The sequence below is a fragment of the Puntigrus tetrazona genome, chromosome 9, assembly GCF_018831695.1.
Source record: "Puntigrus tetrazona isolate hp1 chromosome 9, ASM1883169v1, whole genome shotgun sequence".
Classification (NCBI taxonomy): domain Eukaryota; kingdom Metazoa; phylum Chordata; class Actinopteri; order Cypriniformes; family Cyprinidae; genus Puntigrus; species Puntigrus tetrazona.
In genome coordinates, this window is record NC_056707.1 from 14,096,222 (window position 1) to 14,123,528 (window position 27,307).

A 27,307-nucleotide genomic window follows, 5' to 3' on the forward strand; every position below is an offset into this window, starting at 1 on the left:
TAAGCTTAGCTTCTCCTAAGGTTACATTTATTTCTTCATTTTTGTCACCTGATGGAGTTTGCTTTCTTTGCTTCTGGCATGCTTAGTTGGGGTCTAAAAGACACTAAATATTCAGTAATACTACAACACTAACACTATTGGATGACTTGAACAATTTAAACAAACTGCTGAATAATGACACTATCGTTCTCTGTTGCTGTTGCTTTATACGTGCATAAAATATGTTAATGGATGAATTTTGCAACACCAACACTTGAGCTGAAAAATTCAACATGGAACTTAATAACAACCTGTTTTTTTTTTTTACTTTACACAGCGAAGTGAACTGCTTTGCAGCAGAATTTGGATATGCTATAAGCTTTGCATCACTGTTACTTTGCTTTTCAATATTGTGAAGCTGCTATGAAACAATCTTTATTTAATAAAGCGCTAAAAAAATAAAGGTGACTTGATTTGACTTACAAATGAATACAATTGATAAACAAGCTTGTAAGAATCTTTTTTAACTTAATATGTTAGAAGCATTGCGGCTTTATACCGTTTTAACGCAACTAGTCAAAAACACACGTGACTCATATAAATAAATACCTCTTCAAATATATATATTTTTTATTTTCAGTATTTGTCAGTAGCAGTGATGACAGATGTTTATTTCAACAGTCTGTGGTGATCTGTCGAATAGAGCCCACGGTGGCATGCATGGCCCCCCATTCAGTGTGTCGCCTGTACTCTCCCTTCTCAAGAAGGTACTGACGGCCACGGTAGTTTGCATGCTCGTAGAACACGCAGGGACCTTCTTGGACCTTGCAGGAATGGATCTCTCTGCAGAGAAAATGTTCCTGAATGGATGGGGTGCTTTCTGTAACCTCCCAAGTTTGGCCATCAAAATTGGGCCTCTCAAAGAGCTTCAGCTTGACACGTCCAGTAACCTGGAGGAAACACATACGATGTTTCTATGTATATAAGCAAACCACATTGGTAAGTATTGAACACAGACTCACTGAGAGCAAAATGATCACGTGTGGTGCCATTGGACTTACATGCCTGAGGAGACGACAAGATCGGATGCAATCATTGAAGCCAATCCAGTGGTGATAATCTGGATACTCCCCTGGGACCAGGATATACTGATAGCCCATGTAGTTTGGCCGCTCATACAGGACCCAAAAACCCCCCTTCACCTTAGCAGAATTACATCGGATAAAAAAAGAATGAAGGTCACTTGCGTCTCCCTTACATTCATAGGATCTTCCCTGGAAGTTCCTGTCTTCATAGAACACAATCTGTCCGAGGAAACAAAACACTGATGGTTTACATTGAGCCCAAACAACATTACACACTGCGGAATACAGACGATCAGGGAGAAAGTGGCACTTACGCTCTCAGTCGTCATTGTGAAATGTTGGATAGCAAACTGTGCTGTAGTCTCTTTATACAAGTCCTGAACAAAGGCACAGGTTGTAAAAAATTTAATCAGCAATTCAAATAAATATCTAAGCTCAATGTATTGTTCTAAAGCACTGAATCACAGATTCGTTCAACAATAAAATTGTGAGTACCGAGCATCCCAACCTCAGCCAATGAACCCCTAGCTCAGGCTTGTACAACATGCCATTACGCGTTGATTAAACTAGTGTTTTCTACTTAGACAGCCCAGGCTAATTATTTATCTTTATTTATCTATAAATATGCATTCAAATGTTTGGCAACAGAACCCACACACTATTGGCTCTAGCAAAATCACTGTTATGACCAGCAACCATGGAGTACATTGAGGGGGATTTAGAGGCCAAGCACTGGTGTTGAGGCATCTACTGTGTCTCTTATGGGCCATTGACACAATTCAATTCATTTAAAAATGTGAGCAGCAGGGCAGTGGAATGCAACATCAGGTGTATCAATCAAAGATGATAAAAGTATATCACATATTTAAATGAAAAACATTCATCACTCTGAAACAATTTTAAGCATCCTGCTAAATAAAAGTATACATTTCTTAAATTGAATTTTTTTAAAGAGCGAATCACCATATTAGAATAATTTCTGAAGGATCATGTAACACTGAGGACAAGTAGCTTTGCTCACAGGAATAAATTATATTTGAAAATATATTCAAACAGAAAGTAAAGTATATATATATATATATATATATATATATATATATATATATATATATATATATATATATATATATTACAATATTAATGCTTTTGCTGTATTTTGGATCAAATAAATGCAGGCTTGGTGACTAGAAGATAATTCTTAAAATAAATTGTGCAGTTCAAAACTTTTTGACTGGTGGTGTGTATGGTATATGCTTGCAGCTATTTATTAATGAATTAGCATTATGATGTTTTAGATTCCTTTATTTATTGGTAATGTAATAAAACCTATGTTTTCAATGTTAGACACACTGTACAGTTTATCGTCATTTTGAGTTTGATCAATAATGTACTTTTTTGATCCTTTCCAAAAATGTATTATGCTTTGGCCTAATGACATAAAATATTTTTCTTTAATCAGTGCCACAATGCCATGACAAATTTCTATCAATTTGATAACAGCACCGCCTATTGGTCAAAAGTAATTGTACTATAAATAGTTCTTGACATTTTAACCACTTTTTTTTCTCTTGCAAATCTTTGAGTATAAGACATAGTAGACATTTAAATCTGACTCATTTCACTGGAATGTTGGAGAAAACATACTTGCATAATATTTGAGAAGGCATTAAATAACCTGTACTTTTAAAAGTGCAAAATAGGAAAAGTGGCACTTAAAAAGGACTAATATGGGGTGTATTAGGTCAAAGTTGATACATTAGGGATTTGGCAAATACTGAATATAACATTGTTATTTCTAGTGACCTCTCTTGGCAGAACTGTTGAAATCGCTACAGTTATGTGAAAAGAAATCTAAAATCATTTAAAGCACACCTGCTGATCTATTTTTGCAAAAATTACATTCATTTTTGTTATGAACGCGACATTTATTTAGATTGAATTAAAATAAGATTCATTACGAAGGCTAGCAAGTATTAGTTTTAAAGTACTTGGAAAACGTTTTGCTACTTTAGGGAATTCTTCAGACATGGTAACGCTTGGCTGACGTGATTTCTCCGGCTTGTTCACTCTCGTTTGCTGTCTCTCTCTATCTTTCTGTTTGTCTTTCATTCTATTTGTTTCATGTAGGCTGTTATTGCACAATTCAAATTAACAGAAATCACAGACCTGCTTGATCATCAGGTTCCAGGCTATTTGAATAACAAAAACCATTATCAGCCTATAAAGTATAAAAGGCAGCAGTCAGACAGACAGCAACTGGACAGAATCCCACGAAGACTAGCAAACATGGGCAAGGTATGTATTGGGTGGCCTTAATCCAGTGGAGTAGAGCTGCCAAAAACAGCAAATTCCTACATAATTTTATCAAATGCAATTTATGCGGAAACAATTACATACAACATTTGCTACCATAACAAGCTCTAGTACCCACACCTGTTGTGTAATGCAAGCCAAAAAAAAGCCAGTTACTTTAAACGTTACTGTTTACAGAGGGACCACTTGTATTTTAATATTCACATTTTTGTCTTTGTAGATAATCTTCTACGAGGACAGGAACTTCCAGGGTCGCTCCTATGAGTGCAGCAGTGACTGCTCTGATATGTCTACCTACCTCAGCCGCTGTCATTCATGCAGAGTGGAGAGCGGCTGCTTTGTGGTCTATGACCGTCCTAACTACATGGGAAACCAGTTCTTTATGAGGAGGGGCGAGTACGCGGATTGCATGCGCATGGGAATGAGTGATGGCATCAGGTCCTGTCGCATGGTTCCTCAGGTAACAGAAAGTAAAAAAAATATAGTGTTATCGTTTTATTCATTAATAATAATAGTTCAATTGCTTAATTATTCGGACTGCATGGAATTAGAAATACGATACGTTTCATCCTACAGTACAGGGGACCCTACAGGATGAGGGTTTACGAGAGAGAGAACTTCGGAGGTCAGATGTACGAGCTGACAGATGACTGCGACTCCTTCATAGAACGCTATCGCATGTCCGACTGCCAGTCCTGTCATGTGATGGAAGGCCACTGGCTCATGTATGAGCAGCCCCACTACAGAGGCAGGATGATATACTTCAGACCTGGAGAGTACAGGAGCTTCAGAGATATGGGATACAGCAACGTGAGATTCAGCTCTGTTAGAAGAATCATGGACCTGTGTTAAATTCACAGTCTGAAGCTATAAATGATAATATAAGCATAAGCAATAAATTTCTCACCATGCATTTTTTCTGGTGTCTTGGCTTGTTTTCACCACTCTGAGTTCTACCATTAGTAATTGCACCATAACTAATCAAGCCAATGGAAATAAACAATTAGCCCCTTTTTATACAGTAATAACAGTAAATTGCTGCAAAATTACTGGCGCAACTTTAGCAGTAAATATAAAAATATGCTGTTCGCACAGGAAATGATTTTGCTTTTTACCAGTAAAGCACGGTTCACACATCAGTTTCATAACAGTGGTAAATTCTGTGATATGTTGGGTTTGTAAGCATGTTGGGGTACACAAGAGTATTTTCATTTTTGTGTTAAACGTTCGCATTCATCCAGCTGCTTCTGGCCAAGAGACATCATATTAGGCAACAACACAGTTTAAACCAAACTACACAATGCCTGCGTCAGAATGTTATGATCGCCCAGAGTTGACATCTAGTCCTTCGTTCACACAGACCACATCACCGGTAATTAACTGTTCATCTTACAGCTTCCCATACAAATAAACTGCCTTAATGGTTAACCGGTATTTTTGAAAAGGTCCTGTTTACACATGATGTCTAATTTCATTTACTATTAAAGACTGTGTATTGTGTGTAAGAGGCTATCTTCTGCTGTTAATAGACTCAATCAAATGATTATGCAAACCAAAGATTTGTATATTAATAATTCTAGTTAGATGTTATGAGGACAGCTGAATGTTCATGTTCATGTGAATGGTACAGTAATTTTGATTGCGATGTATTACAAAAATGCTCATGACCTTGTGGGAAGCACTCCGACATATGTCACAGATGACCCAAGTTTTTGAGGTCCTTTCTCAGTCTTGTTCCTTTCTCTCCTCTCTTCCTACTGCCAAGTCCAAAAAAGGTGAAAACCCTCAAAATAAAACATGAAAACTGAAGCGGGCAAAAAAAAGAATTGTTATTTTATAACTGTATGAATGTAAAACAATACTTATACACCACAACGTAAAGATATCTTAGTGTATCAGACTGTGAAATACACTTCTGAATAATTAAACAGTCCTGCACACAAATGAAATCTAAAAAACTGATACTAATTCTAAAGACAATAATGGAGATTATAGCAACTATTAAAAAGTCTAAACCTAAAGAAAATTAAAGTTTTTTTTTTCTGTTTTTAGCTTCCGGTCTTAAATGCAACAATAAAACAAACACAAACATAACAGCTAAGAGAGTAGGCTAAAATAATCCAGCATGGCACTAGGAGGCCTTCAGTTACCGGTGTTCCCTTAAGGCAGGATCGATTTGCTTGATAAAGTTTTTTTTGGGGGGGAAAAAACTTCTTTTATTGCTAAAATATGTCTCTGTTCTATTCTCTATTTTACTCTGCTCTGTGTTTGAAACGTACAGTGACTGACACATCAGTTGATCAGTTGTCCTACTCCTGCCCTACAACCAAGAAAAGCCACAGTTGGCACAGGGTATAGGAGCAAACAGTTCTAGTAACTACTTGTAGACTAGTTTAGAAAAAATAGAATTGCTGAGTTAGAAGTTTAAACAATAGGCTATAGATTTGTTAGCAATCAAGTTGAGTATAAAAGCAACACGGTAAAACACTGCCACTATAGAAACAAATGCTAAATCATGGGAAAGGTAGGAGATAACTATATTGAAGAAGTCAAATGTGGTTTTGAACGGGATTATTGCTTAAACCAAATCACAGCTGAAATAAGACCTACATTGATTTTAAAATGTCAGCTGTTAATAGAGGAATACAAGGACAGTGTACTTTCAAACGGATTAACAAGCAAAGTAAAGAACAATGAGTAGCATATCCATTGTAAGCATGTCTTTTTGTCACTATACTTTCCAGATAATATTCTATGAGGACAGAAACTTCCATGGTCGTAACTACGAGACCAGCGGTGACTGCCCTGAGGTGACCTCATACCTGAGCCGCTGCTGCTCATGTAAGGTGGAAAGTGGCTGCTTTATGGTCTATAAGCAGACCAACTTCATGGGTCACCAAATGCTGGTGAGAAGAGGAGACTATCCTGACAACCAGCGGATCATGGACGCACACATCAGTGACTGCATCAGATCCTGCAGAATGATTCCCATGGTAATAGTTTTTTTTAAATGTAAGTAATAAGTAAATTGGTGTAATTGAACTAATCACTAAACAGTTATATTTTCCCCTGCAGCATAAAGGAACATTCAGAATGAGAATCTTTCAAGGAGAGAACTTTATTGGACAAAAATACGAGTTGATGGATGACTGTGAGTCAATCCAGGAACGTTTTCACATGTCCGATTTCAAGTCCTGTAATGTCACACATGGCCACTGGCTTCTGTATGAACAGCCCAATTTCGAAGGCAGAATGATATACATCAGGCCAGGGGAGTACAGCAGCTTTAATCATATGGGTTTAGGCCCAGTGAAAATTTGTTCCATCAGACGCATCATGGAGTCCTGTTAAAAGAATTACACTTGCTAAGAAAGACAACGCATGAGTTCCATATAGTTTCCCAACAAGAAATGTAATTCGCAAATGTGCCAAGGATAAAGAGTAGATCACTTACTCCATATATTTTTTTAACAAAATGCATGACAAAATCAGCTTTTGTTTGTGGAAGCTGTACTACCAAATGTTGATTAACATGAATCTGATTAATTATAGTAACATCTCATTTTGTTGATCATCTAATGTGTGATAAGGTTCATTGCTTCTGAGAACTATACAGATGGATACAGAGGTCTCTGTCAGGAGTTTTTAAAAATATAAAAATAAATGAATCAAAAGATTTTATTTGACAACAGCAAGTGACAATAAAGAGTTTACATTTACTGAATGTAAAAAGTCTTAAAATGATAAATTTAAAAAAAAGTCTCTAAAATTTACCAATCAACTACTTTTAATAATGTAAACACAGTTTGATCTTGACAATGTGTGATCTTAGTTTTCCCTCTTATTTCAGACAAAAAAAAGTTTTAGATGTAAAAGTGTAGAAATAATATTCTGTTATAATAATGAAAGAGGGAAATGAAGGGAAGACTTAATAATTAGAATGAAAAATCAATTAACTCAAACTATAAATTAATCAAAAACTTTAGGGCTATCAATCTGTCCTGTTAGGAAGCCTGAGTTGAGTCTCCAGAAATAGGCAGGTCTGCCATTGGTGCCTCGTTCACCTCATGGATAAGTGCAGGTTAATAATTAAAGATGGGTCCAGTCTGTTGTTGTGGGTTCTGGGAGAAATCCTCAGACCATTGTCAGACCTTACGCTGCTGCAGTGGACAGTGGTTCCTCCTGATGCATGACAAAACCCAGCCTCATATGGCCAGTGTGTATAGGCAGCTTCTGGAGGACAAAGGCATTGATGCCATTGACTGGAACTCACACTTCCCCAGACTCGAGTCCAATTGAGAACATCTGCAATGTTATTTATCAGGCATAAAAATTATTATGAGTTGCCATGATTAAATTTATGCAAGAATCAACATGTAATTTAAAATTTTTACGGTAATTTTGATGATTTTGAAGGGCAATGGCCCAAATCAAGAAAGAGGTCATCAAGCCCCCAGCCCTTGCCAGTTCCAAATATACTGTATGGTCCCCAACATAAAGCCATCATTGATAACAACATACAATGATGCCTATATTTGTTGCTTCATGATGGTGTCAAAAAATTCATTTTGCCCAAATTGCCTCAAGCCCGTCCAGACTTCTCCCAAAACAGCTTATACTACTGTTTTAGATATTATAAAAGTTCAGTTTTGTATATAATGGTTGTCACGGTGTGGTTTAGCGCGAAGGAGCACTTGACGAGAATATCCAAATAAACGAGTTTAATCACACACATATACAAAAAGAGTACCTCGGGCAGGTAGGCAAATGGGCAGACAGGGAGATGAACTAAACCCACATAAAACATAGACGAGATCAGACAAAGAGAACTGAAACCACAGGACTTAAATACACAACGTAAACACTTAATAAATAAGACACAGGTGAAAACGCTAAGACAATTAACTAAAGTAGGTCACAGAACACATGGCACACGACAAAAACAATAACACAAAAAAGAGTCCACGTGTGACAACGGTGAAGTGAGAAAAACATTTTAAATAGGCCTATATGTTTTTGTCTTTTAAATTCCAAGCAGCTATCAGCAGACAGTGAGCTGAGCATAGCCTATGTTTGATCAATTTAGCCTTCTCAAATCTTCATGACTTGCCTAATTTTTGCTCATAAAGAGTAATATATAATTCAGAACTGTAAAGTTTCTACTTTTAAGTATAAATGTCTTGTTTTTTAACAGGAACACTTTACAAAATGCCTCATGCCTCACAAACATAATAAATATATCTATAGAAAGCTTTAAATTGCAACTTAACTAAACGAAAAACAGAAACTATTTTATTATAATCATATGCCGTAAACATGCATTTCTCTCTGAAGGAGCATCTAATAAAGAGCTGGTGTGTCAGGATTGGCAACTTCATCCTTACAACACGGACTCAGAAAACACTAGGCCTAGCTTATTAGTTAATAATTTAAATATCTCTTTGCTATTTTCTCCCAAAATATTCATGATAATTAAATTATTTAAAGTATTTATAAAAATGTGACTGGGTTACTATAAAGAACTGGCCACTCTCTTAGTTTTGTTGTGCACTCACAGAGACAACATGCATGTACAAAGACAATGAGATAAATAATCAAGTGCGGGTGGGAAATTGAAAGCATAGTGGAATAACAGAATGTATTAGTTACACAATGCTTTTAGTGTGGATTGGAGATCCACAGTACTCTGTCTGCTAATGTTATATTTAAAATATTAAACTCATAACATTATGCAATTGTAAGTGCAATTTGATAAGTGGTAAGATGGATTTTGTTCAAACTTATTTCATTTAATTTGTATAACAGCCTATTGTATAGTGTTAATTAGAGTAATTAAAACATGTTCAACAACATGCACCAATATTTTTTATAAATAATTATGAAAGAATGAGAACAATTGGTTGCAGGAGCCAAAGATGCACTGATTCAGGTAAGGAGTGAAGGTTAGCGTATCTGGTCCAATCATACAGAGGAGTTACAGAATTGTGGCTCAGTTTGTTGAAAAACATAAGCTGACCATGACAGAAAGATGTCAGAAGACACGGCAATGTTCATTCGGGGGCTAGGTAGCCACAGACTGGTCAGAGTGCCCATGATGACCCCTGTCTACTGTTGAAAGTGCAGTGGTGTTTCCTGATGACAGTGACCTCTTTCAACAGGACAATGCACACAGGGTGCAATACAAAATTGGTCAGGAACAGTTTGAGGAACTGGGATTCATTGTCTTAGTCAACCACACAATGGTAGTCAGTAGTCAGGTTGATCAAACTAGCTACATGTAAACCTGAACACTACACCAGTGTGTGTGTGTGTGTGTCGGGGAACTATGCAATTGTTTTTATTTTTGTTTTTCTTGACAAAAATATCTTTAATTTAGTTATTTCATCTTGTTGCATTTATTAATTTTTGTCCAATTTAATAACAGTTAATAACAGTATTTTTTGCAATAATGTGCAAAATGAAGATGTTAAAGACCAAACTTTTTGGTTTATTTGCCAGGTCTTAAACCCCTGCAGAGGTATATTCCACAATGACAGCCAGCTAGATGTACTCTGTCACTTACTCTCACTGTGTCGTAATATAATTAGTTGGAGGGTATCAATAGATTGTTATTTGCTACTACCAGTTTTCTGAGGGTGTGCAAACTTGGCTACAAAATGGAAAATTCCAGAAGGGGGAAAAAGTTAAATGCATAGTGTATAAATTGCCTTACCAGTGAACAATGTTTTGTAAATAAGCTTTTTTTATATTACGTAATTTACATGTAAACAGTGAATTATCGTTTCACATCTAAAAAGGAAATTGTGTGGCCCACTCACAACTGTACTCATGCTGACAAATATCCCTACAGATCTCACTTTGCATTAGGGCCTCCATGTATTTTTGCTGGGTCAGGAGCTTACTCACAATGCAGGGCACATATTCTTTGGTATAAAAGTGAGCGCTTCAAACAGACTGTGTCAGTGTAACTGGCAGATCCACTCAGTCCTGAGGAGCAACTTGCACAACTGTGACCATGGGCAGGGTAAGTTATGCAATCTAAAGTTGCAACAACTCACAATATAAAAATATTTAAACTACTTAAGGTGATTATTCAAAAGTTATATTTTTAAAATTATATAGAATGCATAAATGCAACAAATTTTCCTAATTTTAAATTTTAAATCAATAAAATAATAATTTGTACTTTTCAGGTTATCTTCTACGAGGAAAGGAACTTCCAGGGTCGCTCTTATGAGTGTATGGGCGACTGTGCCGATTTCTCCTCCTACATGAGCCGCTGTCACTCTTGTAGAGTTGAGAGTGGATGCTGGATGATGTATGATCGTCCCAACTACATGGGAAACCAGTATTTCTTCAGAAGGGGAGACTATGCTGATTATATGTCTATGTTTGGAATGAATGAATGCATCAGGTCCTGCCGTATGATCCCCATGGTGAGCTCCATGAATATTTGCATTTATTTACAGATGTTATCATCATAGTCTCTTTACATTTAATCCCAAAAGTTCAGCAGGTTAAACATAAATATAATTGTCTTCTCTTCCACTACAGCACAGGGGATCCTACAGAATGAGGATCTACGAGAGGGAGAACTTCATGGGTCAGATGCACGAGATGATGGATGACTGTGACAGCATCATGGACCGCTACCACATGTCCGAATGCCAGTCCTGTCATGTGATGGACGGTCACTGGCTCTTCTATGAGCAGCCCCACTACAGAGGCAGGATGTGGTACTTCAGGCCTGGAGAGTACAGGAACTTCAGCAATTTTGGAGGCATGAGATTCATGAGCATGAGGCGTATCATGGATTCTTGTTACTAGTGTTCCAGTGGATCAATAAAATTAGTCTAAATAAATTTTTGACTTTACTGTTTTTATGACGATTTTTTTAATATAATGATACAATGGACAAGAGGCATAATTCATATTCTTTGACAAGTACATGATAAATGAGGCAGCACATAGGATTTAAATCCAACTTTGCTTATCAGTACAGGGGTGAATTGAGGTTATTTAGTATTTTTAATTATTAAGTCTACCTGTTTATTTCTGTTCAAATTTATTGTAAGCTATTTTATAAAACTAATTTCATTGAACACATTTTATTCTCTCACCCAAATTTATTTGAACATTTAATTTTCCCCCCAAAATTTCACTGAACATGTTTAACCCCAATCACCCTCCCAACCCAAAATCACCTTTTCTGTCCCCCTTGAAGTCTAAAAATGGATTGGACAAAATAAAATTAATTCTGAATTCTGAAAATAGAAACACGATATTAACAAAATGTTTTATTGTTTTTATTGCAGTGGTATTCATGTTTCCATTAAAGGTTTTTGTTATATATTATATAACCTTATTTTGAAAAATAGCTAGGAAAAAGCTAATGCCATTTTCCACACATCATGCATTAAAGGGTCAACTTCCTGTTTCCTGTTTTCCCTGCCCACCTACACAAATGAATGCATGCAAATTTGATTATGTAGTCTCACAGTAAAGACTAAGCAATTTTTACTTATCAGGTCAGAAAATACATTTTGTATAGTTATTTGTATAGTTATTCTCTCTCTCTCTCTCTCTCTCTCTCTCTCTCTCTCTCTCTCTCTCTCTCTCTCTCTCTCTCTCTCTCTCTCTCTCTGTATATATATATATATATATATATACACACACGTACATACTATTATAAAATCCATACCAATACCTATGCTCTAAAGAGAGTCGTCTGACCGAAGGTTCTCGTATCAACAATACTGGAAAAGCCAATCAAAAAAAAGCCTTTGAAACTTTTACAATGCAAGCCTTAAAGAGAGTGCACAAATATGGCAGCTGAAGCAGAATATAGGAGTCTCGAGTAGTCTTGATAAGGCTATGCTCCCTAGTATGGGCACTGCATGCTCTGCAACTACCGATCTCAAATTGTATGAGCTCAAATGGACCAAAGCAGTGTTAGAAACGACCCTCTCTGAGACTCGACTACTGGGAGTACCATAACAACTGTCCCAATCAGCAATCCAGCACCACAACATCGTGGGCCATCTTTCAACAGAGAAGACACTGGTGGAACAAGGCTACACCTTTAGAGCAGCAAAAAACTGGTATTCCTGAATATCCAACATCAGGAGGAGGCAGAAAGGCATGCTAAAGCAGTCACCCAAGATCAGTATGAACAGTGGAACTGGAAGAGAATAGGGCAGATGAAAATCAACTGTATGGAATTATAGGAGATTGAAGCAAGTAGAATTAATCTCCTGCTCAGGGCAACCTATAAAGTCCTGCCCTCAACCAAAAATTTCCAGTGGTAGTTGGAGGGAAACCCATCATATCCCCTATGTTCATCAGATACAAAAGGTGTTTTTAGGGGTGACTAAAATAAGCAAAGATTTGATGCTTTGATAGGACAAGCCTGATTCAACTGCTGATCTCAGTCGAATATTCAGGTTGTTATGATCACCATTTTGGCTATATGGGGGTGCTCAAATGTCTGATTACATATAAAACTACCAATTTTATACCAGTAAGATAATATACATCCTGTTAAAATAATACTGTAGATTAAAAATGAGATCAAAATATTAACGTTATATTGAATAAATAACAAAGAGCATTCTATATGAGATAAAAGATGAGTTAAATTACATTTATAAAAAATGTTTCATGCTTCATTCTGCTGGTCATCTTCAGCGTTCAAAGATCAAACCAGAAATGCAGAACATTGATAACTACTGTCATATACATAATTTTAAGTAAGAACACTAAAAATGTTGTGATCTTTTTATCAAAATATAAACATCTGTGAGGAACCTGTTACATATTTTTCCTGTGTTAATGTCAGTAATTATGACTGTCAAAAATGTGAATTGATTCTCGGTAATGTATTTTGCCCCTGCCCCCAAACATATGATTTGACTATCAGACGACTATAAGCAAGAATCGAAAATTCCGAATTAACTATAAAAAAACATTAGTCAGGGATATTGCTAGGTATTATTATTATTATCATTATCTCCTCTATCTTTCATATACATCCTTACCAGATGTATATGAATATATACATTTATACACATATTAAAAACAATATATGAATATATACATATACATGTATAATTGGATAACAGAATGGATATAAGGCATTGGACAATACAGCGGAGTCTGGCCGGAGGGGCTTTGTGGCAACATTGACCATTGGGCTGCTGAAATAACTGGGAATCAACAGTCCAAAGAAAAAGCAGCTACTGCAGAACACTGCAGCCCGTGGCTCTGGATCGGGTGTTAAGACCTCAGTTAGGCCCCAAGAAGATGTGAACACACACCCAGGTCTGATCAGACCAGGGAGGGCCTGCCTCTGCAGAGGATGTATTGTGTTTAAAAGGCCAAACCATCTGATGATGCATCCTCTGCATCAACTAAGGGACATCTACAAGAGTTTGGCACATTTAAGAATTTATGCTGTGCAAGACACCATGCATAAATGTTGCTGTTGATTCTTTATATCTGACTTGCCCCTCCATTGGACTTGTTTTGAATGTGATTACACATTTTAAATGTCTCATTGATGCTGCAATGCAATTCAATCTTGATTTTTGTATTTGTCACTATGTTTGCAATGAAGCAGAATATATCGGCACGACTCCCATTGCACATTCATACAGACAGCACACCATGTGCTACTGTATGAAGATGTATGAAAAGGACATTGAGAGGCTAAATGTACAATTCTTGGTCCAGTTCCGAAAGGCCTGGAGAGCTCAATATTCCTCTTCCTCCTGACACGTGGCGATGACTCCACTCCTTCTTGGGCGGCCCATCCTCGACTCTGGGGCTCAGCAGTGAGCCTTCTGCGATTTCTGCTTCTCTGTGCTGCCTGACTTCCTCAGCACTTCGATCCACCTTAGCAGCGAGGGCTTCTTCTTCCAGCTTATGCGTCCTTCCTCCTGGGATTCGACAACAATGTAACAGTTTGTAGAACGGAAAGAAGGAGGCAGGAACCAGTGAACGCTTAAAGACGAACAAACCAAACAAGCACAAAAGTAAAAGAAGCAGCAGCCTCTCACAAATGACTGCTGCACAATGCATCACTCATTACAGTCCCATTTGTGCTGCAAAAGCAGGCCTGATGTGTCAAAGTCTTGCGTGGCCAGACCTTCACTCTGACTGTTGAATCAATTGCTGCCTAACCTATCCCGCCCTTTCCCAGTCATTCTAACGATATAGTGTTATTCATATTATCTGTAAGTGACTGTAATGTTGTTGTTTCCACATCCCACCCCCTCTATCTCTCTCACTTCACTTCCTATCAATACACTAATATAAGGAAATATTTTAAATATAAGGAAAAATGCCTTAAATACGGTTTCAGTCCAGACTTGACAATATGTGTTTCAAGAGATGTTTCTGTATTCGTATGACTCCACTTGTCTGTCTTGTGCTTAGCTTTGAGAACCGCAGAGTAAAAGCAGACAACAGTTATGTATTTTTGCCTTAAAGGTTTTATTTCACTGAATAGAACAGAAAATGTTGAGGTGGAAAAATCTACATATAGTACATACAATACATACTGTACAGTATCAGATAAATTCTTACTGTAATGTTAACACATTTCACATTCACATTGAATCTTCAATATTTGTACACAAATTGTAGTACATTTTACTAACAAAGGTAAGGTCAAAGTTATTCACAGAACAATTGGCAGGAAAATTACAAAAGCATGTATGTTGGTCCTATGATGGTCTCTATGACAACTTGCACTGTCAGGAATTGATTAACAATAGAGGCTGTGTAGTCTTTAGTCTTGATGTAGTATAAAAGCACAGGTGACAGCAGTCAACAAGCAAGCAGAATCAGCTTCAGCTTCTCCCCTGTGGACCTACTGAGAATCAGTCAGTGCAACCATGATGGGCAAGGTAAATATCATTCCAGCAACAATTTTACATTAGATTGAATTCAAATTATCCTTAATTTGAATTATATAACTATAAAACATTAAAAGTATAACTCTGATTTTTCAGGTCATCTTCTACGAGGACAGGAACTTCCAGGGTCGCTCTTGGGAGTGTATGGGCGACAGTGGAGACTTCTCCTCCTACATGAGCCGCTGTCACTCTTGTAGAGTTGAGAGTGGATGCTGGATGATGTACGATCAACCCAACTACATGGGAAACCAGTATTTCTTCAGGAGGGGCGAATATGCTGATTACATGTCTATGTTTGGAATGAACAACTGCATCAGATCCTGCCGTATGATCCCTATGGTGAGCTCAATTTAAGCTTGTAAGATAACATATAAACATAAATAGACTTTTTTTATGGGCTGATAAACTGAAATGATTTATCTTCCACTACAGCACAGGGGATCCTACAGAATGAGGATCTACGAGAGGGAGAACTTCATGGGACAGATGTACGAGATGATGGATGACTGTGACAGCATCATGGACCGTTACCGCATGTCTCACTGCCAGTCCTGTCATGTGATGGACGGCCACTGGCTCTTCTATGAGCAGCCCCACTACAGAGGCAGGATGTGGTACTTCAGGCCTGGAGAGTACAGGAACTTCAGCAATTTTGGAGGCATGAGATTCATGAGCATGAGGCGTATCATGGACTCCTGGTACTAGAGTTCCAAAGTTTTAATAAAATAATTTGTAACTAAACATTGTGTTTTGAAAATTAATACCACCTATATTTGCTTAATTAATGAACATAAAAATACACAATACACATTCAAGTCAAAAGTCAAACCATGAATATTCAAATCCTGTTTAAAATGGTAGCCTGCAACATTTTATAGTTAAAATACCACCTAGTTTTAAAAATCACCATTTCAGCTGTGCAACATTATGTCCACAGAGACTATTTGAAACACTTTATGACCAATTGTATTTATTAAGCATACCAAAATTTCAGTTGGCTTGTTTTATGGTTATTTGCTTAATAACCATTAAACACCAGGTATTTAATTTTCTTACTGGACAAACAGAAACATATGTTATTTTCAAAAAAACACTTCCAGTACTCCAAAGTTTGTATAGCAAAGAACAGCTGTACTGTTAAATTTCTATAAATTTGGCCAATATTTTTCAGTCAACACAGCAACAGTTAACCAGTATGACACCTTTTCCGAGACAAATCAATCAACACAATCAACAAGATATTTTTAGCCAGCATGCCAGCAATTACCTCCATTTAAAAATTGGCACGTCCTTATTTTGCTGAGTTTGAATGCAAATTGATGAATGCATTCCTAAATAATAGAACATACATCTAATCAATGTCAATGCCCCTCTTATGCCATGCATAATCTCTGTTATCAAAACAAAATTCAAATAACTGTTTGATCAAACTACAACATAAACACATACAAATGCATACTTATGCTATTACTTATGATCGGTTTGTTCAAAACAGAACACTTTTCTTTCTTCTGTGGCACACAAAAATGTGTTTTTGTGAGTCCCCTGGCTGTTCTTTTTTATAGCATGAAAAAGATTGGGAACTGGGGCTATCTAAAAATATAAAATAAAAAATATATAAAAGTTTTTATATAGATTTCATGCGCTATAATCCAACTGCTATGAATCTTTAACATAGCTTCCAAATTTTCGCACGTGAAAATCAACAAAGTGTGTGGTTTAAATAATAAATAAATCTATTTTATTTGAACCTATTTTGTTCATATTTCTGTTTACATGTTGTCAAACATATTCCAACCACAACTTATCTCTCCTTACCTTGACACTCACTGCAGCAAAATATAGAGATAGTCTTAAAGGAAACCCATCGCAGAGCATTCAGAAACTCAGGCTGAGCATAAGGTTCATCTTCCAACTTATGGCTTATAGACAATTGTGAATATCCTTGAGAGGCCCAGTCACAGCCTGGAATTGAACCCAATCAAATATTTCTGGAGAAACCTGAACTATCCAACCTGACAGAGCTTTAGAGTTGAAGAGGTGAAGAGTGGCAGATGCTGATGAACAAAGCTTGTTGCATTAAACAAAAAGACTTGAGACTGTAAAGATGATTCAATTAAATATTTAAGTATGAATACTTATGCAATGTACTTATTTAAGTAAATTTACAAAATTGTGACAGTTCTGTTTTTGCTTTGTCAGTATGATGTATGAAGTGTAAATAACTGTGGGGAAAAAAGTAATTTAAAGCAGTTTAATATAAGGCAGCAACATAACAAAAAGTAAGTATGAATACTTTCACAAGCCCCTGTTTATATTCAGGTCTATATTTCAAGTATAATACACATTAGTATAAGGATTTATCCTCACTTTATGTGGCCATGGTACACTATAAAAGTAGCCCAATAAAGCTCAACCCATTGGTATATAAGCCCTCCGGTGCCCTCGAAAACTCGTGACATACACACAATTTTCAGTTTATACTTCAAAATGTAGTTGAATTCAAGGATACTTGCTGTTTCTTTGTAATTGTACAATTTACTTGCAATTTCTGAGTAAAAAATTAAAATAAAATGTTCAGGTTTTCCCGTAATGACTTTAAGTGTGCTGACAGTATCTAATGTTTGGGCTGCAAACAGAAATAAAGGGATTGACTCAACTGACTGCAAAAATATGGAACTAATTCAGCAAAACATATGTTACCTTTGGTTATTTGCTTCACTAAAATTGAATACGACAGTACACTCCACTCCACTATTATACTATACATACTGTACTCTCAGAAACAAAGGTACAAAAAGGTACACTTTTGTACCTATTAGGTTCAAATATGTACACTTTAAGTACTAATATGTACCTTTAAGGTACCAAAATGGACCCTTTTGAAAAGGTACCACCCCAGTGACAGCTTTTGCACTTTTATTTCTGAGACCGTACTATACTATACTATATTTTGGCATATAACAATAAAATCCCAGCTTAATAGGTGTTTCAATTCTGTCATTTTATTATAAATAAGAAATGCTAGAATCAAGACAAATGTTTTAACATATGCATAATAAGCTTTAGTTATAATGGTCTCTATTTGAACTTGCACAGTCAGGAGTTGACAGACAATAGACAATAGATAGGGCGTATTCTTTAGTCTTGATGTAGTATAAAAGCACAGGTGACAGCAGTCAGCAAGCAAGCAGAATCAGCTTCAGCTTCTCCCCTGTGGACCTACTGAGAATCAGCCAGTGCAACCATGATGAGCAAGGTTAATTTTATTTCAACAACAATTTTACAGTACATTTAATTGACATTCATTTCATAGATGTACCTCAAAAAAATTAAAAGAATAACTTTGACTTTTCAGGTCACCTTCTACGAGGAAAGGAACTTCCAGGGTCGCTCTTATGAGTGTATGAGCGACTGTGCCGATTTCTCCTCCTACATGAGCCGCTGTCACTCTTGTAGAGTTGAGAGTGGATGCTGGATGATGTATGACCGTCCCAATTACATGGGAAACCAGTATTTCTTCAGGAGGGGAGACTATGCTGATTATATGTCTATGTTTGGAATGAATGAATGCATCAGATCCTGCCGTATGATCCCTATGGTGAGCTCAATGAATATTTGGATGTGTTTGGATTTAATCAGTACACTTAGGACAATTGTCTTTAAGGAATATTACATTTACAATTATATTTAGATTATTCAGAAACATTGTCACAGACCTATGTCTACAATAACTCAAGTTGGGGTGACAAAAAATTTTATGAATGGAGTTCTCTTCCACTACAGCACAGGGGATCCTACAGAATGAGGATCTACGAGAGGGAGAACTTCATGGGTCAGATGTACGAGATGATGGATGACTGTGACAGCATCATGGACCGTTACCGCATGTCTCACTGCCAGTCCTGTCATGTGATGGACGGCCACTGGCTCTTCTATGAGCAGCCCCACTACAGAGGCAGGATGTGGTACTTCAGGCCTGGAGAGTACAGGAACTTCAGCAACTTTGGAGGCATGAGATTCATGAGCATGAGGCGTATCATGGACTCCTGGTATTAGTGTTCTAGTAATCAATAAAATTATTTCTCTACAAAAGCAAACATTGTGTTGTGTAAATTAGTATTCCACATAACACAATAAAAAAATTGTATGACATGATTGCTAATACACTTTTCTTGGTTACTTTTTCATGATTTCATGATTTTCATTATTATTAACCCTTTGCCGTTGACAGGATTTTAAATTTCGTGTTCAGTGTTGTATGGTAGGGGGCACTATTGAACATCTTCTGAAACAGTGCAGAATATCCTGATCAAAACAGACAAAGAAGCAAAAACAAGAGATAGCATATGCAAGCAGATGCTGTGTAAAATTAAGTGGTCATTAAGCATTAAACAGCTTACAAACCAAGCTTTGGGGGTGTTGATAGAATTGATCTCCTAAAAATTTACATTTAATCATTTAGCTGGCCACTTGAGCAGAACAATAGAAGCAATCAGGCCAATAAGAGATATCTGTCTCAAACACTGATCTGGACATAGTCTTTGACAAAAACTGAAACCTTTTATCAAAAGTGTTGATAAAAAAAAACGTTTTATAAAATGGGAACACATTCTTTTAACATAATGCATGTTTTGGAGGACTTTGGAGTTTTGTCAAAATTATCATAAATGATGGAGGTGCCTGTCAATTGTTTTAATGCTGATGGGGAAAGAGTTAAATAACTTAAGGCCTCAATAGAGCAGTACAATTTACGTCAGAACTTCAGAATTTGAATGACTGAAAATGTAATTTATGAAAAAATCAGGTATCCTTATCTTTAAAAGACCTGAATATATTTGAATATTTTAAAACAGACATAATGTTTCACTAAACTAATAAGGACAGTTACCATGTAAATGTGGTTAAACTGGTACAAACAGACACAATCTGTATTTTGATTACCAGCTACATATGTAGTTCAAAAGCATTTCCCTGTACGCCATAAAAATGTACAAAAAGCACCACAGACCAATAAAAAACATTAGTGTAATGTAGGTCTTCAAATATTCTTATGTAGGCTAGAATCATTTGTTACATTTCATATGATGATTAAGAACTATAAAAAGCAAAGAGAAATGCTTCCCACAGTCAACTTAAAAAAGAAAAACCTCATCTGATAACAGTTTCAACTGATATATCAGTCTAAAAGTAAACAGAACTTATCCCAACTTTTCTTGCAACAGTCATGACACTGTGAACCTTAACCTGAAGTTACTAATGATGTTGCAATGACCTAAATCAGTACATACACTATTAAACATAATGGTGCTTTCACGATGATATAAAAAAACTTTTTTGTCTAAATAGTTCTATAAAGAAGCTTTCACATCTGAAGAACCTTTCTGTTTCGCAAAAACAAAGTTCTTCAAATTACTTTTGTGCAACCAAAATGGTTCTTCTATACTCTATACTCTTTGCACAGCTCAGTATGGCATGGCATGGCAGGACTCTGCTCGGTTTGTTTTTCCACTGCAGTTTAGTACCACTTTGTAGTGCGGTTCCTCTACATCATCAAACCTGCACTCAGTGCCACTGGCAACGATACAACCTTGAGGCATATCAAATTTAGGGCAGAGCACACCTCTATAAACAATGTTTACACCATGTTTGCATTGAATCAATTGGTTGTTGCCAAGCATTTTTCACTCAATATTTGCATAAAGTTGGGAATTACCAAACTTTCTGAAGTTCTTGACCACTCTTAACACCTTCTCTACACTACTTTCAGTCCCATAATTCAACATGTAAGTGTTCTGTAACTTCCTTAAGAATTAATTAAAAATGCCTGCTTGATTATTATTTACTCTACTGCCGTGACTTCTGAAGAACTTTTTCATTTTGCATTGCCATTCAAGCTGTCACTGGACCTACTCCTTGGCCATCAATGAGAGGAACTTCTGTATTTCCTCAACAGACAATGAAACTGCCATTTTTGGGTTGTTAATTTACCCTTTGCTAGCTGTGCTGATTTAAATCCAGCAAATCTGTTGTGTCTCGTGTCGCAACTTCATTTACGCAGCTGGTGACAATTCTCTCCAGCCAATCAGTGATCAGCAAAGTTAACATGTCAAATTTTGGTATGATTCGCTTGGAACATCAAGCGAGGAGGAACTGGACAAAGTACCAGGTAGTTTACCCAGTGGAAATACCTGCCAAAAGTGAATCATCCTATGCCGTACAATGCAGTGGAAATGCTCCATTTGTTTGTAAGAGTCTAAATAAAAATGAAATTAGGTTATTGTCAGTCATTTAAAATGATGCAAATGTAAGTGCTCGTTTTGATGTGAAATTTTTGAGGTTAAGATGGCTCCAACACAATTTGTATTACATTTACAATTTGAGAAAGAAAAAAAAAGAACAAACAAAAACAAGAAATACTGTTTTCATTCTGTAAGTTATTTATACCAATCAATCAACAGCAACATAAAAGTAGAACTTAGCAAAGGGACATTTTGTGACTGTATATGATGGTATATACCAAATACTGTAATATATATATATATATATATATATATATATATATATATATGTATACACAAAACAAACTGTACATGGCAAGCTTCCCCACAAAAGCATTAATTATGATAATACTGATAATAGTATAAGTACTGTATTTTATAAAACTACATATGAGGTTAATGACTAGAGGTTACTAGAACACAGTTAGAAATACCAAGCTAGAGAAGTAACTTTTGGTTGCTTTTTATGCTTTAAAATGTCCTTTGGCTGTTCGGAATTATGTTATTAATACAGAATACTAGAAATGTTTAAACCTCTGAAGTGTCTTAATAAATGCGAGTGCTAAGAACTACATGGCGAGCTTTAGCTAGAATGGCCTCTATTCTAACTTGCACAGTCAGGAATTGACTAACAATAGAGGCCCTCTAGTCTTTAGTCTTAGTCTAGTATAAAAGCACAGGTGACAGCAGTCAGTCAACAAGCAGAATCAGCTTCAGCTTCTCCTTTGTGGAACTACCGAGGACCAGCCAGCGCAATCATGAAGGTAAACCTTGTTCCAGCACCTACTGCCAGACAAAAATTATTTTATTTGATATATTTCACTTTACATTACTAAAATATGACATTTGCATTTTCAGGTCACTTTCTTTGAGGACAGGAACTTCCAGGGTCGCTCTTATGAGTGTATGGGAGACTGTGCTGACATGCACTCCTACATGAGTCGCTGTCACTCTTGTAGAGTTGAGAGCGGATGCTGGATGATGTATGATAATCCCAACTACATGGGAAACCAGTATTTCTTCAGGAGGGGAGACTATGCTGATTATATGTCTATGTTTGGAATGAGCAACTGCATCAGGTCCTGCCGTATGATCCCTATGGTGAGTTTATATATATATAAAAAAATACAAACATAAAAATTTGTATTTTTGGATGATAAAGTAAAATTTCTTTTCTTCCACTACAGCACAGGGGATCCTACAGAATGAGGATCTACGAGAGGGAGAACTTCATGGGTCAGATGTACGAGATGATGGATGACTGTGACAGCATCATGGACCGTTACCGCATGTCTCACTGCCAGTCCTGTCATGTGATGGACGGCCACTGGCTCTTCTATGAGCAGCCCCACTACAGAGGCAGGATGTGGTACTTCAGGCCTGGAGAGTACAGGAACTTCAGCAACTTTGGAGGCATGAGATTCATGAGCATGAGGCGTATCATGGACTCCTGGTACTAGAGTTTATAAATAAAATTATTTCTCTACAACAATAAGCATTGTCCTTAAAGTCATTAATGCCTACAGAACATTATGTTCTAAAGAATACTTAAAAGCCACTACTTTAGTAGCTCACACACACAAACAAAAATGTAATTAAATAAAAATAAAAAATATTTGGTTAAATTTGGTTAAATCTATGTGACTTTACAGCAAAGTCATTGGTTAATCATTAAACGTGAGTTAAATTTGTATTTATGCATATAAATTAGATCTTAACACTTGATCCTGGATGAAGACGTGAATTATATCAACATCACACTTTGGTGACACAGTCCAACAGATGCTTTGAGAAAAACCAAATCTAAAAGTGGGATTACTGCCATTGCATTCTCACTATTTATAAGAACATATTGACATTATTTCTATCATCATCTCTTTCTGTGAATGTGTGGACAAAGTTGTTGCAAAGTAGCATCAATAATTAGTTATGAACCACAGTATTAAGCCAGTTGTTCGTTAAAGGTACAGGATGCTAAGCCTTCCCAAAAATGTATTTAAAACAAAAATAACAGATCATACTTTAAAAAAAATGTCAGTACCCAACAATGTGCCCAACCCAGATGCACATAAAATAAAAATGTATTTTTATAAGCTTCTTTCATACATTGGTAGCTCATGTAGCCCACAGAGTTGCAATCATTGTGACCAACAGCATTAAGGATGTTCCCATTACTAAAATGGCCAATGAGAATTGATATGCTAGAGGACACCAAATTTTGCCTCCATCCAAAATGCAGCCAAAAAAGGTTTGAAGGAGGCTAAATGAAAGTTGCTTACTTCCAAATATATCCAATAATTTTCCAAGATTCAACTTCAGTTGGAAGCAGTTGTATGTCTTTCTTATCGCGTTTGGTTCCATTTCAACTGTAAGTGCCCTGCAAGGTGGACATTCCACCATGATTCCAGTACGAAAGGAGTGTACCCATTCAAATGGCATTGAAGTGCACAAGATATGATTATGGAAATCTAAAGATTACGTTTTAAAAACCCGTCACACATTAATAAGGTTTATTATGTTGTCATGTTTGGAGACATCTGTGGGACTGCATGGCACAGTCTTACAGTGGTTTCATTCCTATCTGACTAACAGATGTGTTAATATTCGTATTTGTCATTAGACCTGCTCTACTATAGCTCTTAATTGCGTTCCACAGAGTTCAATTCTTGGACCGGTATTGTTCACCCTGTATATGTTACCTCTGGCTTCCAATTTTTAATAAATACACAGTATCCTGTCATCTATACACTGATGATACTCTGATGATCTATTTTCCTTTGAAGCAAAATAATAGGAACAGTCTATAAACGCTGTTGGCCTATTGGCTTTCAGGAGATTTTCTAATTTAGACAAAATAAAACTGAAATAATTCTATTTGGCCATAAGGAAAATTTTGTATTGCGTGTTGACTCTGATCCTCTGGTCCCATATGAAATATGATAGTAACTTAAAATTTGACAAACAGATCAGTGCTGTTGTAAAATATAGTTTTTTCATCTCTGTCAACTTTCTAAAGAAAGTTATTACTCACAAAGTAATTTACAAACAGTTATCCATGCTTTTATAACAACCCGTGTAGATTACTGTAATTCACATTATTATGGTGTTTCTCAGTCCTCTCTCTTGTTTACAGCTAGCGCAAAATGCAGCTGCTAGACTGCTTTTTAGTACCAGGAAGTATGAGCCAGCAACACCAATTTTATCAGCACTGCATTGGTTACCTAATAAATACAGAATTGATTTTAAAATTCTCTTATTTGTGTATAAAGCCCTCAGTACCTGACATACCTCCTCTGTCCATACACCCCTTCCAGGTCTTTGAGATCCAGTGATCTTTGTCTACTTATGTGCCTAAATACAGACTTAAAAAGCTTTTGCAACTGCAGGTCCAAAACTCTGGAATAATCTACCACTTAAAATTAGATTAGCCATATTTATTTCTGCTTTAAAGATATAAACTGTCTCCAAAATCTCTCACTTGTTCTCTAACCCCTATAGTATATAGCAGTAGCGTGGACTATTAGAGAGAGTGAACAAAATGAAGTGAACGGATTCAAACGATGATGTGTACACTGTGCGTGAGACATACCTGCTGTAAAACATTTTTGTCACATATGTACTTTTATATTACATGTAACTCATTTTAGAAAATTATTTTAATAGCAGTAACACTTAAAAGTACTTTATATTGTAATAGGTTTTGTGATTTTGTGTGAGGGTATATTAATTTGTATTCTAAGGTTTATATGTTAACAACCATTAAATACTATTATACTATACTATATTATACTGTCAACAAAAATAAACATGAACACGTTTGATTTATGAAGTTCAAATGAAGACCTTTTCAAAAATATTTTGAAAAAGTAAAAAACTAACAAAATAAAGAAAATTCAAGGCATAAATCAAAAGCAACACAATACATCAATATGTTAACTTACCTGTATGTAAAGGAAGAACACAATGACTTATACTAACAATACTTCAAAGTTTGAAAATACAACATCCAGTCAATTTCCATTTCTTTTTACAAAATTGTAAAAAATTTTTTATCTTGAACTTTGAAATAACTAGTCTTTTATTAGTTAATTAGTGGCTTATTATATCAAGGCTTATTATATGTCTAGATATATAGTTATATCTAGATATAACTATACTGCAAGAATTCCAGTTTTCACCACCAACCTCAAAATTAGCATTGGTTATGTGCCATTTAGCATTATAGACTGATTGCTAACTAGATTTTGTTTCTTTAATTTTATTTTAAAACCCCAAAATGTACTTTTATCCAAGGCCCCTTCTGTGCATTGACAAAGCTAAGGATACAAAAACAAACAAACAAACCATATAGCCAGAAGTTCTAAATCTAAAACAAAAGACACATGATAAAAATACAAACTTAGGCAGCTGTCTTGTTCCCCAACTGCCCTAATATTTTGGCTCAAACACACAAAGCTACCTACTAAAGCTGATTTACGACAGGAATTTGAACCAATTTACCAATCTTTATGCAACAAAATAAAGCGCTTTGGTGAACTGGTGAATATTTGATTTCTACATGTAACATTTATTAGTATTTGAAAAACATAACGATAGATGTTTACATTAACATATATTATGCTTATGATTAAATTATGCATTAAGAATTTTGGGAACATTTAACATATAAAATACATATTTTTCACTGTTAGTTCATGACAGCATAACCTAATGTTAACAAATTGAACATTATTGTAAAGTATTATCAGCATTTCTTACGTTTATATGATTGATATTATTTTTGACCAATATACTTGCATTGTTCTAATGATTTTGAGTACTAAGGTCTACATACCAAGCTTTAACTAGAATGGCCTCTGTTTCAACTTGCACAGTCAGGAATTGACTAACAATAGAGGTCCTGTAGTCTTTAGTCTTGGTCTTGTATAAAAGCACAGGTGACAGCAGTCAGTCAACAAGCAGAATCAGCTTCAGCTTCTCCTTTGTGGAACTACCGAGGACCAGCCAGCGCAATCATGAAGGTAAACCTTGTTCCAGCACCCATTTCTAAAATATTTAACTTTAAAATATTTGAATTGGTATCTGTCACTTTATGTCACTAAAACATTAAATCTGACTTTTCAGGTCACTTTCTTTGAGGACAGAAACTTCCAGGGTCGCTCTTGGGACTGTATGGGCGACAGTGGAGATTTCTCCTCCTACATGAGCCGCTGTCACTCTTGTAGAGTTGAGAGTGGATGCTGGATGATGTATGATCATCCCAACTACATGGGAAACCAGTATTTCTTCAGGAGGGGCGAATATGCTGATTACATGTCTATGTTTGGAATGAACAACTGCATCAGATCCTGCCGTATGATCCCCATGGTGAGCTCAATTATAGCTTAACATATACAAATTAATAGGTTTATCTTTAACCCTTTGATGAGAAACTAAAAGGATTTCTCTCTCACTACAGCACAGGGGATCCTACAGAATGAGGATCTACGAGAGGGAGAACTTCATGGGACAGATGTACGAGATGATGGATGACTGTGACAGCATCATGGACCGTTACCGCATGTCTCACTGCCAGTCCTGTCATGTGATGGACGGCCACTGGCTCTTCTATGAGCAGCCCCACTACAGAGGCAGGATGTGGTACTTCAGGCCTGGAGAGTACAGGAACTTCAGCAACTTTGGAGGCATGAGATTCATGAGCATGAGGCGTATCATGGACTCCTGGTACTAG

At 36.3% G+C, this 27,307-nt stretch overlaps 8 protein-coding genes across 10 annotated transcripts; 7 read left to right on the forward strand and 1 right to left on the reverse strand.

Annotated features, from left to right (window-relative positions):
* Nucleotides 1-653: 653 nt before the first annotated feature.
* crygs4 (crystallin, gamma S4) lies at nt 654-1,393 on the reverse strand. The gene is made up of 3 exons (XM_043248566.1): nt 1,379-1,393; nt 1,041-1,283; nt 654-929 (listed from the first exon to the last, which is right to left on the reverse strand). The coding sequence occupies exons 1-3, from the start codon at nt 1,391-1,393 to the stop codon at nt 654-656; spliced, it is 534 nt and encodes a 177-aa protein (XP_043104501.1).
* A 514-nt stretch (nt 1,394-1,907) lies between these two features.
* On the forward strand, nt 1,908-4,229 carry crygm3 (crystallin, gamma M3). Of its 3 annotated transcripts, none has more exons than XM_043248175.1 (3): nt 1,908-1,916; nt 3,598-3,837; nt 3,954-4,229. In XM_043248175.1, the coding sequence occupies exons 1-3, from the start codon at nt 1,908-1,910 to the stop codon at nt 4,227-4,229; spliced, it is 525 nt and encodes a 174-aa protein (XP_043104110.1). The 3 variants fall into 3 exon arrangements, with proteins under 3 accessions (XP_043104110.1, XP_043104109.1, XP_043104111.1); XM_043248174.1 differs by lacking the exon at nt 1,908-1,916 and adding an exon at nt 3,351-3,359; XM_043248176.1 differs by lacking the exon at nt 1,908-1,916 and adding an exon at nt 3,481-3,504.
* Nucleotides 4,230-5,892: 1,663 nt separating this feature from the next.
* On the forward strand, nt 5,893-6,728 carry crygm5 (crystallin, gamma M5). Its single transcript, XM_043248173.1, has 3 exons — nt 5,893-5,901; nt 6,122-6,370; nt 6,453-6,728. The coding sequence occupies exons 1-3, from the start codon at nt 5,893-5,895 to the stop codon at nt 6,726-6,728; spliced, it is 534 nt and encodes a 177-aa protein (XP_043104108.1).
* A 3,661-nt stretch (nt 6,729-10,389) lies between these two features.
* Nucleotides 10,390-11,204, forward strand: LOC122351867 (gamma-crystallin M2-like). The gene is made up of 3 exons (XM_043249234.1): nt 10,390-10,401; nt 10,571-10,813; nt 10,932-11,204. The coding sequence occupies exons 1-3, from the start codon at nt 10,393-10,395 to the stop codon at nt 11,202-11,204; spliced, it is 525 nt and encodes a 174-aa protein (XP_043105169.1). The 5' UTR covers nt 10,390-10,392.
* Nucleotides 11,205-15,274: 4,070 nt separating this feature from the next.
* On the forward strand, nt 15,275-16,000 carry LOC122351888 (gamma-crystallin M2-like). Its single transcript, XM_043249275.1, has 3 exons — nt 15,275-15,286; nt 15,392-15,634; nt 15,728-16,000. The coding sequence occupies exons 1-3, from the start codon at nt 15,275-15,277 to the stop codon at nt 15,998-16,000; spliced, it is 528 nt and encodes a 175-aa protein (XP_043105210.1).
* A 2,542-nt stretch (nt 16,001-18,542) lies between these two features.
* LOC122351872 (gamma-crystallin M2-like) lies at nt 18,543-19,354 on the forward strand. The gene is made up of 3 exons (XM_043249254.1): nt 18,543-18,554; nt 18,654-18,896; nt 19,082-19,354. Exons 1-3 carry the CDS (start codon nt 18,543-18,545, stop codon nt 19,352-19,354), a joined length of 528 nt encoding a protein of 175 aa, XP_043105189.1.
* Nucleotides 19,355-21,401: 2,047 nt separating this feature from the next.
* LOC122351873 (gamma-crystallin M2-like) lies at nt 21,402-23,036 on the forward strand. The gene is made up of 3 exons (XM_043249255.1): nt 21,402-21,420; nt 22,421-22,677; nt 22,764-23,036. Exons 1-3 carry the CDS (start codon nt 21,402-21,404, stop codon nt 23,034-23,036), a joined length of 549 nt encoding a protein of 182 aa, XP_043105190.1.
* Nucleotides 23,037-23,974: 938 nt separating this feature from the next.
* LOC122351490 (gamma-crystallin M2-like) lies at nt 23,975-27,307 on the forward strand. The gene is made up of 3 exons (XM_043248567.1): nt 23,975-23,983; nt 26,614-26,943; nt 27,035-27,307. The coding sequence occupies exons 1-3, from the start codon at nt 23,975-23,977 to the stop codon at nt 27,305-27,307; spliced, it is 612 nt and encodes a 203-aa protein (XP_043104502.1).

Excerpts from the sequence above, each read along its gene's own strand:
- crygs4 (XM_043248566.1), bottom strand. Across the intron at positions 930-1,040 it reads CTTGTCGTCTCCTCAGGCAT|GTTACTGGACGTGTCAAGCT; the intron begins GTAAGTCCAATG and ends TGTTTCCTCCAG.
- crygm3 (XM_043248175.1), top strand. Across the intron at positions 3,838-3,953 it reads CCTGTCGCATGGTTCCTCAG|TACAGGGGACCCTACAGGAT; the intron begins GTAACAGAAAGT and ends TTCATCCTACAG.
- crygm5 (XM_043248173.1), top strand. Across the intron at positions 6,371-6,452 it reads CCTGCAGAATGATTCCCATG|CATAAAGGAACATTCAGAAT; the intron begins GTAATAGTTTTT and ends TTTCCCCTGCAG.
- LOC122351867 (XM_043249234.1), top strand. Across the intron at positions 10,814-10,931 it reads CCTGCCGTATGATCCCCATG|CACAGGGGATCCTACAGAAT; the intron begins GTGAGCTCCATG and ends CTTCCACTACAG.
- LOC122351888 (XM_043249275.1), top strand. Across the intron at positions 15,635-15,727 it reads CCTGCCGTATGATCCCTATG|CACAGGGGATCCTACAGAAT; the intron begins GTGAGCTCAATT and ends CTTCCACTACAG.
- LOC122351872 (XM_043249254.1), top strand. Across the intron at positions 18,897-19,081 it reads CCTGCCGTATGATCCCTATG|CACAGGGGATCCTACAGAAT; the intron begins GTGAGCTCAATG and ends CTTCCACTACAG.
- LOC122351873 (XM_043249255.1), top strand. Across the intron at positions 22,678-22,763 it reads CCTGCCGTATGATCCCTATG|CACAGGGGATCCTACAGAAT; the intron begins GTGAGTTTATAT and ends CTTCCACTACAG.
- LOC122351490 (XM_043248567.1), top strand. Across the intron at positions 26,944-27,034 it reads CCTGCCGTATGATCCCCATG|CACAGGGGATCCTACAGAAT; the intron begins GTGAGCTCAATT and ends CTCTCACTACAG.